Source organism: Panthera leo, chromosome D4, assembly GCF_018350215.1.
Source record: "Panthera leo isolate Ple1 chromosome D4, P.leo_Ple1_pat1.1, whole genome shotgun sequence".
Taxonomy (NCBI): Eukaryota; Metazoa; Chordata; class Mammalia; order Carnivora; family Felidae; genus Panthera; species Panthera leo.
In genome coordinates, this window is record NC_056691.1 from 64,357,452 (window position 1) to 64,373,583 (window position 16,132).

The following is a 16,132-nucleotide window of genomic DNA, read 5'->3' on the forward strand; positions in this document are numbered from 1 at the left end:
TGAGTTTTCTTGATACCTGTGTTATTTGAAGAATTTTGTGGTTTTTTTTTAATGTTTATTTATTTATTTGAGAGAAAGAGAGTGAGAGAGGGGAAAGAATCCCAAGCAGGCCCCATACTATCAGTACAGAGCCCGATGCAGGGCTCAAACTCACAAACCTTGACATCATGACCTGAGCTGAAATCAAGAGTTGGATGCTTAATGGACTGAGCCACCCAAGGTGCCCCTAGAAGAATTTTGTTTAATCTCTAAATAGCTGGTGACTTTCTGGATATTTTCTTATTATTTTCTAGTTTAATTCCATTATGGCCCATGAACATACTTTGCATGATGTATATTTTCAAGATCTTTTTATGGTTGATGATATGCTCTATTTTGGAGAAAGCTGAATACACTTACCTGAAAACCTGAATAAATATTCTCCTATTGTTTGGACTGAATATTTTAAATGCTTATTTATTTATTTTGAGAGACAGCTCTCATGAGTGGAAGAGGGGCAGAGAGAGAGAGAATCCCAAGCAGGCTCTGCACTGTCAGCACAGAGCCCAATGCAGGGCTGGATCTCACAAACCATGAGATCATGACCTGAGCTAAAATCAGGAATAGGACGCTTAGCTGACTAAGCCCTCAAAGCACCTCATATTGGACTGAATATTTTAAATGTAAACTAGACATGGTGACTGATAGTTTTCTGAGTCTTCTATATTCTTAGTGTTTTCAATTTTTCCTATCTATTATCAAAAGTAGTAAAGTGTGATAGCAGGGAAGATGGTGGAGTAGGAAGACCACAGGCTCACCTTGTCCCATGGATCCTCCTGTATATTACTCACACCAGTGCAAATAATCCAGAAAGTGAGCTGAAGACTGGCATAACAAACTCTCCAGAGCTAAATGTAGAGAAGAGGCCACATCACAGAGGGTAGAAAGGGCGGAGACACAGTCAGGAGCCAAACTGACCCACAGGACTGTCTGTGGGAGAAACGGATGCCAAAGTTACAGAGAAGAGAGAAGATCAGACCCCACACAAGACACTCCAGGCACAGGGGATCCATACTAGGAAGATGAATCCCCATCAATTTTGGCTTTGAAAACCAGAGGGGCTTAACTTCTTCAGTCACTGGGGCTTAATGAGGAATTTTAAAAATCTGAGGGCTCAATTCTGGGAGAGTCTGAGGGCAATGGGAAACTGGGAATCTGAACTTAAAGAGACAGCACAACTAACAGCCCTGCTGAGATACAGCACAGAAGTAGTAGTTTGAAAAGTGCCTGGGATATACAGGAGAGAGATTTATTTACTAATATTAGAGCATGTGCTAAATAGGCATGGATCTTAGGGAGACTTCTCAAAAAAATAAATAAAAATTTAAAAAGGAGCTGGCAGGCACCATTTCCTTTCCCTGCCCCCAGCCTAAATACACAGACACCCATAGGAACCTGTGCACCATGAACAGTCTCTGCCTAGCTTGTTAACATCCACCTTGCCCCACACACCTCTGAGGATCTGTTTACTCCAATCAAGCCTCCTCACACAGAAAACCAGTGCAAACCTTGATAACACCAAGCACCCTCCACCTATACTCTTCTGCAGACCCAGCCTCTCAAACACACCCTCAGGAAAAGTTCCTCCAGGTAGCATCACAAGTATGGTAGTATGCAAGGAGCATGGACAGAGATCAGCACCACATCAGAGTGATGCCTGCTATAAAAAGAGAGGAAGATAACCACACATACCAGTTCCACTGCAGTCTAGCAGTGGTCTGGTGTGATGCAGGACTTAACCATCAACCAAAGCTTTTCAGGGTACAATACAGGGAGAGTACCCTGCAGTTCAATGCTACTGCAGCTCTGGAAAATGCCTGGTCTGATTCAACTCAAGCCCAAGGCAGCCCCAGACTCATCCACTAACAACACAGGGCCTAAACACTACCCACAACAGGCAAAGACAGCCATTACAGACAACTGGTCTGAAGGCAAATGCCTTCAACAGTAGGATGCACGCAAATAAGAGACACCCTTGAAGCACCATGTTCTGGTGGATAGGGGACATTGTATTGCAAGACACTACAGGATCTCTTCTTCATAACACTACTACTTTCAAGATCAGCCAATGTAGCTAATGTTCCTAACACATAGAAAAAAACCAAAGAGAATTAGACTCAATGAGGAGACAGAAGAATATGCCCCCAAAAAAGACCAGGACAAAAATAAGAGCAAAGGACTTAATACAAATATAAGTAATATGCCTGATAAAGAATTTAACGGGTACCTGGGGCACCTGGGTAACTTAGTCAGTTAAGCATCAAACTCGAGTTCAGCTCAGGTTATAATCTTACAGTCATGACATTGAGTCTGTCAGGCTCTTCACTGAGTGTGGACCCTACTTAAGATTCTCTCCCTCTGGCCCTCTCCCTGACTCACATGCTGCTGCTGCTGCTGCTGCTTTTCTTTCTCTATCTCTCTTTCTTTAAAAATATTAAATAATGGTTATAAAAATACTCACTGGACTTGAGAAAAGAATGGAAGGCCTCAGTGAGACCTTCAACATAGACACAGAAAACACAAAAAAGAACAAATCACAGATGAGTAAATCAATAACAAATTAAAAATACACTAGAGGGAATAAATTGTAGACTACAGGAAGCAGACAAATGGACCAGCAACCTGGAGGACAGAGTAGTAGAAAGCAAGCAAGGTGAACAGGAGAGATAAAAAAAGAACAGTAAAAAATGAAAAAAAAATTAAGGAAACTCAGAAATACCAGTAAGCATGACAACATTTTCATTATGAGGATCCCAAAAGGAAAAGAGAGAAAAGAGGGGGCAGAAAATTTATTTGAAGAAATAACAGCTGAAAACTTCCCAAATCTGGGAAGGAAACAGAAATGCAGGAGGCAGAGAAAGAAAATCAGCCTCAAGAAAATCAACCCAAGGAGGTCTACACCAAGACACCTAGTAATTATGATGGCAAGAAGTAGTGATAAAGAGAAAACTACAAAAGCAGCAAGAGAAAATAAAATAGTTATATACAAGGGAAATCCCAAAAAGCTATCAGGAGATTTTTCAGCAGAAACTTTGCAGGCCAGAGAGGAGCAGCATGATATACTCAAGTGCTGAAAGAAAAATATCTACAACCAAGAATAATCTGCCCAACAAGGCTATCGTTCAGAATAGGAGAGATAAAGTTTCCTAGACAAAAGTTAAAGGAATTCATTACCACCTAACCAGCCTTACTAGAAATGTACTCTTCTGAGAACAAAGAAAAAACTGTAAGCAGAAGTAAGAAAGTAGGTGGCACACACATACATACAAAAAAAGTAGGAGACACAAAAGCAGTAAAAATTAATTATATCTATAAAAATTAGTCAAGGCATTCACAAAATAAAAGAATGTAAAGTATAACATTATATACCTAAAATGTAGGAATGAGAGGAGTAAAAATTAGTGCTTTTAGAATGGGTTCAAACTTCAACTGAATATAGACTGCTAAATGCAGAAAAAATTATATATCTCCACAAATTAAAAACCAGTAAGGGATATACAAAAAATGAAGAGAAAGGAATCCAAGTGTATCACAAAGGAATCCAGTAACTATGAGAGAAAAGAGCAGGAAAAGAAAGGAACAGAGAAGAACTACAAAAACAACCATAAAACAAGTAACAAAATGGCAATGAGTACATACTTACCAGTAATTATTCTGAATGCAAATGGACTAAACATTCCTTTCAAAAGACACAGTGATGGAACAGATAAAAAAGCAAGACCCATCTATATGGTATCTACAAGAGACTCATTTCAGATCTAAAGATACATGCAGATTGAAAGTGAAGGGATGAAAGCTCATTTATCATGCAAATGGAAGTGAAAAGAAAGACATGGTAGCAATACTTATAATACACAAAATACACTTTAAAAGAGACTGCACAGAGACAAAGAACACTACATAATCATAAAGGGAACAATCCAATCCAACAAGATATAACAATTGTAAATATTTATGCATCCAAAATGTGAGCATCTAAATACATAAAACAGCTATTACAAACATAAAGGAAGTAATTGCTAGTCATACAATAATAGTAGGGCTTTAACATTCCATTTGGATCAATGGATAGATCATCCCAAACAGAAAATCAACAAGGAAACAGTAGCTTTAAATGACACATTGAACCACATGGATCTAACAGATCTATTAACATTTCATCCTGAAACAGCAGAATACACATTACTTTCAAGTATGCATAGAACGTTCTCCAGAACAGATCACATATTAGGCCACAAAACAAGTCTCAACAAATTAAAAAAGACTGAAGTCATACCGTGCATCTTTTCTGACCAGAAGAGTAAGAAACTAAAAACCTCAAGAAATCTGGAAAGAACACACATACATAGAGATTAAATAACATGCTACTAGACAATGTATAGGCCAACTAAGAAATCAAAGACAAAATTGAAAAACACATGGAGACAAATGAACACACAACGATCCAAAATTTTTGGAAGCAGTAAAAACTGCTTTATTTATATCTATACAGGACTACCTCAAGAAGCATGAAAAATCTCAAACAAACTAACCTTATACATGGAGGAGGAAGAAAAAGAACAAACAAAACCCAGGACAGTAGAAGAAAGAAAATAATAAAGATTACAGCAGAATTACATAAAATAGAAACTAAAAACAAACCCAAAAGAACAAAACAAAAACAATAGAACGTATCAATGAAACCAAAAGTTGTTTCTTTTAAAAGATCAACAAAACTGATTAAACTTTAGCTAGACTCAACAAAAGGGGTGGGGGTGGGGACTGAAATAAACAAAATAAGAAATGAAAAGAGGAGAAATAACAACTGACACCACGGCAACACAAAGTATTTTAAGAGACTATTGTGAAAAATTATATGCCAACAAATTGGACAACCTAGAAGGAATAAATTCCTAGAAACAAACATAACCTCCCAAAACTGAATCAAGAAGAAATAGAAAATGAAATTGAATCAGTGATCAAAAAACTCCTAAAAACAAAACTGCAGGATGAAATGGCTTCACAGGTGAATTCTACCAAACATTTAAAGAGGAGTTAATACCTATTCTTTTCAAAATGTTCCAAAACATTAGAAGAGGAAGGAAAGCTTCCAAATTCATTCAATGAGGCCAGTATTATCCTGATAGCCGAACCAGAAAAAGACACCACCAAAAAAAAAAAAAAAAAAGGAGAACTACAGGCCAGTATCTCTGATGAATGTAGATGCAAAAATCTTCAAAATATTAGCAAATTAAATCTGACAATGTATTTAAAAAAATCATTCACCACAATCAAGTGAGATTGATTCCTGGGATGCAAGGGTGGTTCAATATTTGCAAATACATCAATGCAGTACCTCACATCAATGAAAGAAAGGATAAAAACTATAGGATCCTTTCAATAGATGCAGAAAAAGCATTTGACAAAGTAAAAATATCCATTCATGATAAAAAACCCTCAGTAAATCAGGCTTAGCGAACATACATCAACATAATAAAGGCGATGTATAAAAAACCCACAGCTAGGGATGCCTGGGTGGTTCATTCACTTAAGTTTCTGACTCTTGATTTTGGCTCAGGTCTTATGGTTCAGGAGATCGAGCCCCATCTAGGTCCCTGTGCTGACAGTGCAGACTGTTTGGGTTTCTCTCTTCCTCTTTCTGTCCCTCCCCGACTCATGTGTGTGCTCTCTCTCTCCAAAATAAATAAGTAAATATTAAAATAAAACAAACAAAAAACCCATAGTTAACATCATACTTAATGGTGAAATACTGCGAGCTTTTCCTCTTGGGTCAGGAATAAGACAAGAATGTCTACTCTTACCATTTTTATTCAACATGGTACTAGAAGTCCTAGCCACAGCAATCAGATAATGAAAAGAAATAAAAGGCATTCAAATTGGTAAGGAAGAAGTAAAGCATTCACTATTTGTGAATGACATAACACTAAATATAAAAAAAACCCAAAGACTCCACCAAAAAACTACTAGAACTCATCAATGAATTCAGTAGGGTCACAGGATACAAAATCAATATACAGAAATCTAATGCATTCCTATACACTTAATAATGAAACAACAAAAACAGAAATTAATAAAGCAACCCCATTTGCAAATGCACCAAAAATAATAAAATACCTAGGAATAAGCATAACCAAGGAGGTAAAAGATCTGTATTCTGAAAACTATAAAACAGTGATGAAAGAAACTGAAGATGACACAAATGGGATGGTATTCCATGTTCCTGGATTGGAAGAACAAATGTTATAATGTCCATGCTACCCAAAGCAATATACAGATATAATGCAATCCCTATCAAAATGTCCACAGCATTTTTCACAGAACTAGAAAATTCTTAAATGTGTATGAAACTATAGAAGACTCTGAATAGCCAACACAGTCTTGAAAAAGAAGTACTAAGCTGGACATATCACAATCCCAGATTTTAATATATACTACAAAGCTGCCATAACCAAAACAGTATGGTACTGGCACAAGGAAAATATAAATCATGGAACAGAATAGAGTCTATAAATAAATCCACCATACATGGTCAATTAATCTTTGACAAAGGATGCAAGAATATCCAATGGGAAAAAGAGTCTCTTCAATAAATGATGCTGGGAAAACTGGACAGGTACATGCAAAAGAATGAAACTGGACTGCTTTCTGCATATACAAAAATAAACTCAAAAAGGATTAAAGACCTAAATGTGAGACCTGAAGTCATAAAAGTCCTAGAAGAGAGCATAGGTAGTATTATGGCAATAGCAACACTTTTCTACATAGGTCTCCTGAGGCAAGGGATGTAAAAGTAAGAATAAAAGAATGCGACTACATCAAAATTAAGTTTCTGCACAGCAAAATAAAAAATCAACAAAATAAAACGACAAGCTACTAAATGGGACAAGATATTTGAAAATGATATATCTGATAAAGGGTTAGTATCCAAAGTATATGGAGAATTTTTTGCAACTCAACACCAAAAGCAAATAATCCCATTTTAAAAACTGGGCAGAAGATATGAATAGGCATGTCTCCAAAGAAGACATACAGATGGTTATCAAACAGGAAAACATGCTCAATATCACCTCTCATCAGAGAAATGCAAATCAAAGCCACAATGAGCTATCGCCTCACACCAGTCAGAATGGCTAAAATCAAAAACACAAGAAACAACAAGTGTTGGTGAGGATGTAGAGGAAAAGGAATAGTCATGCACAGTTAGTAGCAATGCAAGCTGGTGCATCCACTGCGGATAACAGTGTAAAAACAGAATTACTATATGATCCAGTAATTCCAATGCAGGGTATTTACTCAATGAAAATGAAAAACACTAATTCCAAAAGATATATGCATCCATGTTTATTAACGAATTATTTACAATAGCCAAAGTATGAAAGCAATCCAAGTGTCCATCAATAGATGAATGGATAAAAAAGATTTAGGGGACACACACACACAAACACACACACACACACGCACACACACACACATACATACACACACACACACACACACACACACACACACACACACACACACACACTGGAATATTACTCAGCCATAAAAAAGATGCTTAACTGACTGTACCACTCAGGTGCCCCTATGTAATATTCTAGGAAATATAATCCTTGGTTATATTTCTTGGTCTGATACCTACTTTGTACAAAGTTAATACAGTCATTCCAGCTTCTAGTTGTTATTTCTTCTTCTTAATTTTTTTAATGTTTATTTCTTTTTAGAGAGAGGGTGAGCAGCAGCAGCAGGGGAGGGGCAGAAAGAGATGCTGAGAGAGAGAATCCCAAGCAGGTTCTGTGCTGATGTGGGGTTTGATCCTGCAAACGGTGAGGTTATGACCTGAACCAAAATCAAGAGGCTTAATCGACTGAACCACCCAGGCAAACATTCTAATTATTATGTCAATATGTTATATAAATTTCTCTTTTGCTTTTAATACATCTATGGCTTATGTAATTTTTTTATGAAAAGTTTGCTATAATTCTTCTTTTTCTCCTTTGGTAGGTTATGTGTTGTTGTTGTTTTCCCTACACCTGCTCTTTCACCAGTGTTCCTAATTATTAATAATCAGGAAAACGTAATTTAAAACAACAGTGATATACAATCACATAACTTCAAACTAGCTAAAATTAAAATAATTCATAAAAACCACTGTTGAGAGGACAGGGATGAACAAGAGATCTCTCTCATACACCACCAGTGATACAGATACTTTGGAAAATTATTTGGCATTGTCTAAAGTTGAGCATCATTAAACCCCACCATCAAATACTTTTATAAATGTTATATATCAACATACACATACGATCATGTCTGCCAAAATACATATGAAAAATTGACCATAATAAAATAATTAAAAATAGTTAAAAATTAGATGTAAAATAAATTCATCAATTTAAGAATATATAAACAATGTTATATACATACAATGCCATAATACACAAATAATTACACATACAGAAAAATTGTGAACAAACTGCAAACATATGCAACTAGATGGATGAATATAAAAGTGTATATTGAAAGAAACCACATTAAAGAAAATACATATTACATACTATAATAGGATTTCAAAAACAGACAAATTAATAGTATAATAGTTATGATAATTGTGGTCACTTTTGGGGAGGGCATAAGGTTAACAATTTGAATAGATCATAGGCTACCAGTAATAATCCATTTGTAACTGAGATAATTGTTAAAAACTTTATTTATTTTACAATATTTTATCATGCTGATCACTTAACATTTTAGTTACATTTAAAAATAATAAAAAAAACTTTAGATATTTATATAATTTTGTGGTTAATCTTCACAATAATGACACAAACTACTATACAATACAAATAGCTTAAATTATACTTAATAATTTTATTTCTACATTTATAATACCCTTGTTAGGTGTCTTAAATCTTTTAAGCAACACAGAGAGAAATAAATAAGTTGATGATACATGGATACATAAATAAGTTAATAATCACATATATATATTGTATACGTAATTCTGTGAACTTTGAAACCAGCACAAGCTTGAATAATCAATCTATCTATCTATCTAATGATCTATCTTTTATGGGGAAAATTATATAACCATACTTTTAAATTGGTAATCTATTATAAAATGTTAGGAAATAGCTGTAAATATCAAGGACCAACTGTACGCACTTCATACTGTATTATTATAAGAAAAAATGAGTTAATATACACAAATTATTTTATAACCTATAAAACCCTTAAAATATATTATCTATTTATACTTTTATATTTTTATTTTACACATAGTTTTTAAATACAATATTTATATTTGAAGACATACTTACTAAGCTGAATGGCCTTTTAAAAAACAACAAAATGCTTGTATATAATCATAGTGCTGCTGGATAGACATTGGCAAACTCTTAGGACATAAAAATAACATATATCAGGCTGATATATTTCTCATAAGCCTCAAATAAAGACTTTAGTCTAATTTTGGCTTTATGTGAAGCCATAGGCAGAATGTGAAGAATGACCCCCAATGACCTTTCATTTTGAGCATAGGTGGGACTTGTGACTATGAAGAGATATTATCCCCATGGTTATGATCTGTTATGAGGGACAGGTGACCTTCAGAGAGATATCTACAGGGGCCTAATGTACCCAATGAGCTGTTTAGAAAACAAAATTTTCCTCATCTGGTAACAGTGGACGAAGGGAGAAAAAGAACACAGATATGAACTAGGAGAAGGATTTGAAATGCTGCTGGTTTGAAGAGGGAGGGGGTCATCTGAGAAGGAACGTAGGCACCTTCTAGGAGCAAAAAGTAGCAGACAGTGATAACACACAAGAAAACACAGACATCAGAACCAGTCACAAGGAAGTGAATTCTGCAAGTGGAATGTTGCTTGGAAACAGATTGTTTCTCAGAGCCTCCAGCTAAGAGACTAGTCAACAAATTGACTTCAGCCTATGAGACACTGAGCAGAGGAACCAACTGAACCTGAGATTTCTGAACTACAGAATATGAGATTATAAAATTTTTTTAATGTTTATTTTTTGAGAGAGTGAGAGAGAGCGAGCATGAGCAGGGGAGGAGCAGAGAGAGAGAGAGGGAGACACAGAATCTGAAGCAGGCTCCAGGCTCTGAGCTGACAGTTCAAACTCACGAACCACGAGATCATGAACTGAGCTGAAGTCAGAAGCTTAGTCAAATGGGCCACCCAGGTGCCCCCAGAATTATGAGATTATAAATGTTTTCTATTATAACACTAAGTATCTGATAATTTGTTATACAGCAATAGAAAATTAATACAAGCTTAGAATAAAAAGATCATTAGGTCTCTGAGATCTTAAAAGATTACATACAGTTAAAATGACTGAGAGATTAATTCAAGAGGTCATGGTGCAGAAGGCAAGTATTGTTGGCTGCCCAGTAATGATCTGGACCTTACTACATGCTGACAGAAGAAATGCACTGGGTATACCTACTTTCATAAACCAGGTATTTATTATAAAGTCTTAACAAAATACTGTGGATTCAGAAATCATACTTTGCTAATCATCACTTTGCAAAAAACCAACAGCATTAATAGTGTTAAGTTAGTGGATAATGAAGCCATTAAATCAGAGAAACCTGAATTACTAAACATTGTTTTGGAGGAGCACCCAGGTGGCTCAGTCAGTTAAGCACCGGACTTCAGCTCCGGTCATGATCTCGCAGTTTGTGGGTTTGAGCCCTGTGTCTGGCTCTGGGCTGACAGCTCGGAGCCTGGAGCCTGCTTTGGATTCTGTGTCTCCCTTTCTCTCTGCCCCTCCCTTGTTTGCTCACTCTCTCTCTCTCAAAAATAAACATTAAAAAAATTTAAATCTTGTTATGGAAACCTCCTACCTCAACCACCCTAGAGCTTACCATGGTCTGAGACATAAGATAATAAGTTTCACTGAGTTAAAACCACTGAGATTTTTGTAACTGATCTCCTACAGTAGCTGAAGTTTAATGAAACTATTCCTTAAGGGGAAAAAAAATCAGCTGAATTTCCCTAAAAGGAGCAAGATAATGGCAGCATGTTCAAATACTACTTGTATTTGCATTCATCTGTTAGTGGGGTGGAGGGTGGGTATAGTAAAAATGACCTGAGATCTATCAGTAACTTGATAATTTAAAAAAAAAATTAAGTTTATTTATTTTGAGAGAGAGAGAGAGAGAGAGAGGAGGAGGGAAGGGGTAGAAAGAGAGACAGAGAGAGAATCCCAAGCAGGCTCTGCACTGCCAGAGCAGAGTCCAATGGTCATGAACTGTGAGATCATGACATGAGTTGCAATCAAGAGCCAGATGCTAAACCGACTGAGCTACTGACGTGCTCCTATATTCAAATTTTAGTAAGCACCTAGCCTTATTTAAAATCTTGTATCTATGAGCAACCCGTGTGTTTAAGATGGGAAACGGTAAAAGGCACAAAGTTATACAAAGAATTTAACAAAAGACACATGAATATCAAGGAAGTTAGGATTACAATTTATTTTAATAGATACTCAGATTCATCTTTTTGTCTTATTAGTCAAAAATTAAAATTACATGAAAAACTTAAACAAGAATTTTATAAGATGTAAAACCAACTGGTTATTTTTAAACCACCAGTTGTAGTCTGTCAGTAATAATGAGTGAAAGAAAACACAAATCTTAGACTGAATATTAGAAAACATAAAATACAAGTTAAAGTGATTGCTTAAAGTTTTTCCCTTTAACTCCCAGTGCTCTTGGCCTCTTTATGATGTCACCTCTCAACATCATTAATTTGAACTTACAGTGCTTACTTAAGTCCTGGCAAATCATAGGTGGTGGAAATGTCTGTACCAAGATTGTAAGTCCTCTTGTCAAATTTTATATTTTTAAAATAACTGAAATGCTCTAGTTAGCTTTATATTTATTCTCTTTAGTATAAAGAGATGTCCATTATTATTCATTATAAACAAGAGAGTATGTGTTTAGCAGACACATACATTCTCAAGCAACATCATAGGCTGTTTTGATCCAAGACTTAACTAATTCATTTCAGTGAAATATATGCATAGTTTTGGATAAATCTTTTTGAATGTGATCCTTACTTCATTTTTTTTTATCATACTGTATTTTGTAACATACAGAATAAAATGTTTCATGGTTCTCATTCAGGGAACTTTCACATCTTGGAGCCTATTTGGAAATCTCTGGGAATGTTTTTTTGTTTTGTTTTTGCTTTCTGTTTTGTTTTAAACTTTATTTTTGAGAGAGAGAGTGGCACTGAGAGAGGAAGAGAGAGACTCCCAAGCAGGCTCCTCACTGTCAGCACAGAGCTCGACGTGGGGCTCAAACTCATGAACTGTGAGATCGTGACTGGAGCAGAAATCAAGAGTCAGACACTCAACCGATTGAGCCACCCAGGCGCCCCTTGTTTTTTTTGTTTGTTTGTTTGTTTTTTTAATGTCACAGTGACTGAGGAGTCTACTGACTTTTAGAGGGCGTGTATCAAGGATGCTAAACCTTTGGTAATAAGTGGGGCATCCCAACAGAAAGAAGATCAATTAAATACTAACTGTATTCCCCTTGAGAAATAGTGAGTAGGCAAAAATACTTTGCAATGAAAAGCAGATTATGCAGACATGGGAAGTTTGACAATAGTAGCTTCCTTATGCTTAATTTATGTTGTGTTATAATGAGGTAGGGAAAGAAGACCTTAAATTATGTAAGCCTTTTAACTATGTAGACTTGGAACAAAGGTGAAAGTATGAACTATGAAATAGAAAGAATGTAACTGGTTTTTATTTTGGACAGTACTTTTGAAGAAAAATAAAATACAACTCTTGAAAATAAACAAAATGGGCTTTAAAAGTCCCTAGTGCCTACTCCCTTATAATGCAATCATAAAGGACTACCATCAGTAAAAGGGTTCAAAGTATGTGTAATAATTAAAGGGTGAGGGACTTGCTGATGATTACAAAGCAATCTGTACTTTGGCATGTAACATGACAGAATTACACTGTATAATAATTACTTTAAAATGTTGAAGCACAATAAAATATTGATGGCATTACTATTATCATGAGCACTGCATGACTTTCAGAGAACTTCACACAAAGAGTTAAAAACTTATTTATGGTTCTATGACTATTTCTTTATGTTGTTTTCTGGTATAATCCTAAAACTCTCATGTATCATAGAAGGAACGTGTCGTTCAATTCATAATCAAATGGCCTCATTGTTAGCTAATGAAGCACACATACAAGTCCTTAATAACAAAATCTTATATTTCTTTGGGTTCAAATGGCAACTTTCAATTCAGTTACAAGAGAATTTGAGATACAGAAAATAATTTTGTGCTTTTTCCTCTGAATTCTATGACAGGACCTTAATTCTGGACTTACATTTCTGTGTCATGGCTATCAACTTATAGTTGATAGAAGAAATTTTCTCCTTTCAGTTCAGTTTTCCCCCTCCCCACTTATTCCTCTTTAATACCCTTGTTCATCAAAACCTCAACAGCACCGTTCAAATGTTTCTCCTCTTCCTGCCTTTTCCTCCAACTCAGGTTGTATCAGTCAACCCAATCCTTCCATTTCTAATACTGAATAGACCTAAGGTTATTGAAGGAAGTAAGAGAGGTTTTCACAAAGAATGGGGCTATCTAAAACGTGAACTTCTTAAACTTCCAGTATTAACTTTTGGATCCCATATTGACTATACATTTTTTTCATCCCTCGAGTTGCATTAATAAGGTCCTCTCGTACCATCTTGCCTAGGAATTCACCTTGATATAGAACAAGGTATATGAATCTTAACACTATTGACATATTAGGAAGGATAACTACTTACTGGAGGACTGGGCAGGGGGCAGGGAGGTACTCTGCAGTGTAAGTAGCTAGCAGCATCCCTGGTCTCTACCCACTAGATGCCACTATCAGCACTGTGTGTACACCCCCCCCCCCCAAACCAAAAGATACACACAATTGTGATAAAAATATCTCAGATGTTGCAAATGTCCACTGCAGGCAAGGCATTAATAATAAACCCAGGTTGAGAAACACTACTCTAGAAAAATGTTAAAAAAAAAAAAAAGAGTGAATTTGACCATACTATATCTAGAGTCATCTTTCACCAAGACAATAGCCATGTGACAGTTGAGTTTTGCCTTAAAAAAGAGACCTCTAGAGCAAATACAAGAGTGACTCAGACCCAGTCTGTCCCTGGAAAACTTTCTGCCAAGTACTTTATTTGTCATATATCTGATGCAGAATACAAAAATCAAAAGTCAGCCAGCAGGATATGTTATGAAACTCACATATAATGATTGTCTGTAGCCATTTTAAATCAAAATAAAGTAGGTATAACATTATTGAGAGCCCTTATTCTTTGAATTTATTATACATTTCAAAGATATACCAGAGATACAGTTAAAGGTAAGAGTAAGGGCAGGTTTATTGTATACAAAGATTAAAAATTTTAAGACTAAGAAAAAAAAGTCCTACAAATACAGTTACACATTTACTCCTTTAAAAGGAAAAAAACAACTTATTTCCAGTGGTAATATAAAAATAGATTTTTGTCATAAAAAATAAAGATCCCCATGTCTCCTACTTTGGGATCTCAATTTTTTATTTAGGAAAACCCAAACCCAGTTTCCCTTTCTAACTCATGAATGCATGACATTCCACAATGCTAACAATGGGCACCTTCTTTACTTAAAGCTCACACATATGTGGAATCTAACACAAAATGAAGAATCAGACCTATAAATACAGAGAACAAAGTGATGGTTGTCAGAGGGGAGGAGGATTGTGGGGATGGGCAAAATGCATGAAGGAGAATGGGACATACAGGTTTCAAGTAATGGAAGAAATAAGTCATAGAATAAAAGGCACAGCATATGGAATACAGTCAATGACACTGTAATAGTGTTGTATGGTGACAGATGGCAGCTACACTTGCTGTGAGCAAAGCATAACATATAAACTCGTCCAATCACTATGCTACACACCTGAAATTAGTGTAACACTGTGTGCCAACTATACTCAAATAAAAAAAAATTAAAAGAAATCTTGAGATTAAGGAAAAAAAAAAAGCTCAGAGACACTGAGACTGATTTTGAAATGATTAAATGTGTGCACTACACCTGAAGTGAAGGCAGGTTTTTGTGGCACCTGTTTTCCATTGCACCATGGTTAAGATGAAGTATTAGTTATTATGTTTCCTTATATATATATAGCCAGAGATCTTAATTCAAAAACTAGATATCTCAAGACAGAACAACCTTTTTGACTTGTTGCATTTTTTCTTTTTATGAATTAACCAATTGTTTCAAAATAGAAAATATAAAAAAAATATGCTGACTTTGTGTGTGTGTGTGTGTGTGTGTGTGTGTGTGTGTGTGTGTGGTTTAATAAAAACTTTAAAAATTGAATCTAACTGCATCCTGGTCTAGAAATTTCTTGATGTCCCAGAGAGGTAAAGGGAGAGATGCTATTGCCAGGAGGACCTGATTTAGGCAAAAAAGTAGAAAAATGGTATCTATTCCCAGCAGGTTAAATTTATTGAATTGTTTATGGCATAGTGAGAACTAGAGTATTAAGATCATGGCTATTTTGGGATCCTATAAAATCTTCCCAGTGAAAATGAAAGAGAATTAAACTTATTTGTCACTAACCCTAACCTAACCAACCTTAAGAAACATTAAGAATTTTCAACCACGCCATTAAGTTACATTGTGTCACTTTCTAATCAACCACTCTGCCACTCCCCCACAACGGGGCTGTTAAATTACCATAGAGAGCCTTGCCTATGCTTGAAATTCATACAAATTAGATCATACAGTATATACTTTTGTGTTTCTGGATTTTCTTTCAGTATAATTTCTTTTTGATTCATTCATGTTGCATATATCAACAGTACATTCCTTTACATTGCAGAGCAGTATTCCATTACATGAATATACCACACTTAGTTTTTCCATTCTGCTGATAGACATTTGAGTTACTTTAGTTTTTGGTTATTATGAATAAAGCTGCTATACACATTTTGTCCAAGTCTTTTTGTGAACTTCTCCTGGGTAAGGTACAGTGGAAATGCTGAATCATACGTATAGCA

At 35.5% G+C, this 16,132-nt stretch overlaps 1 protein-coding gene across 1 annotated transcript in view; it reads left to right on the top strand.

Moving 5' to 3' along the window:
- The first annotated feature begins 11,809 nt into the window (after positions 1-11,809).
- CYLC2 (cylicin 2) overlaps positions 11,810-16,132 on the top strand; it is a 43,120-nt gene continuing 38,797 nt past the window's right edge. The window contains exon 1 of the mRNA XM_042913817.1: positions 11,810-11,876. Within this exon, the coding sequence (XP_042769751.1) occupies positions 11,860-11,876 (17 nt within the window). The 5' untranslated portion in view covers positions 11,810-11,859. The remainder of the gene's footprint in view (positions 11,877-16,132) is intronic.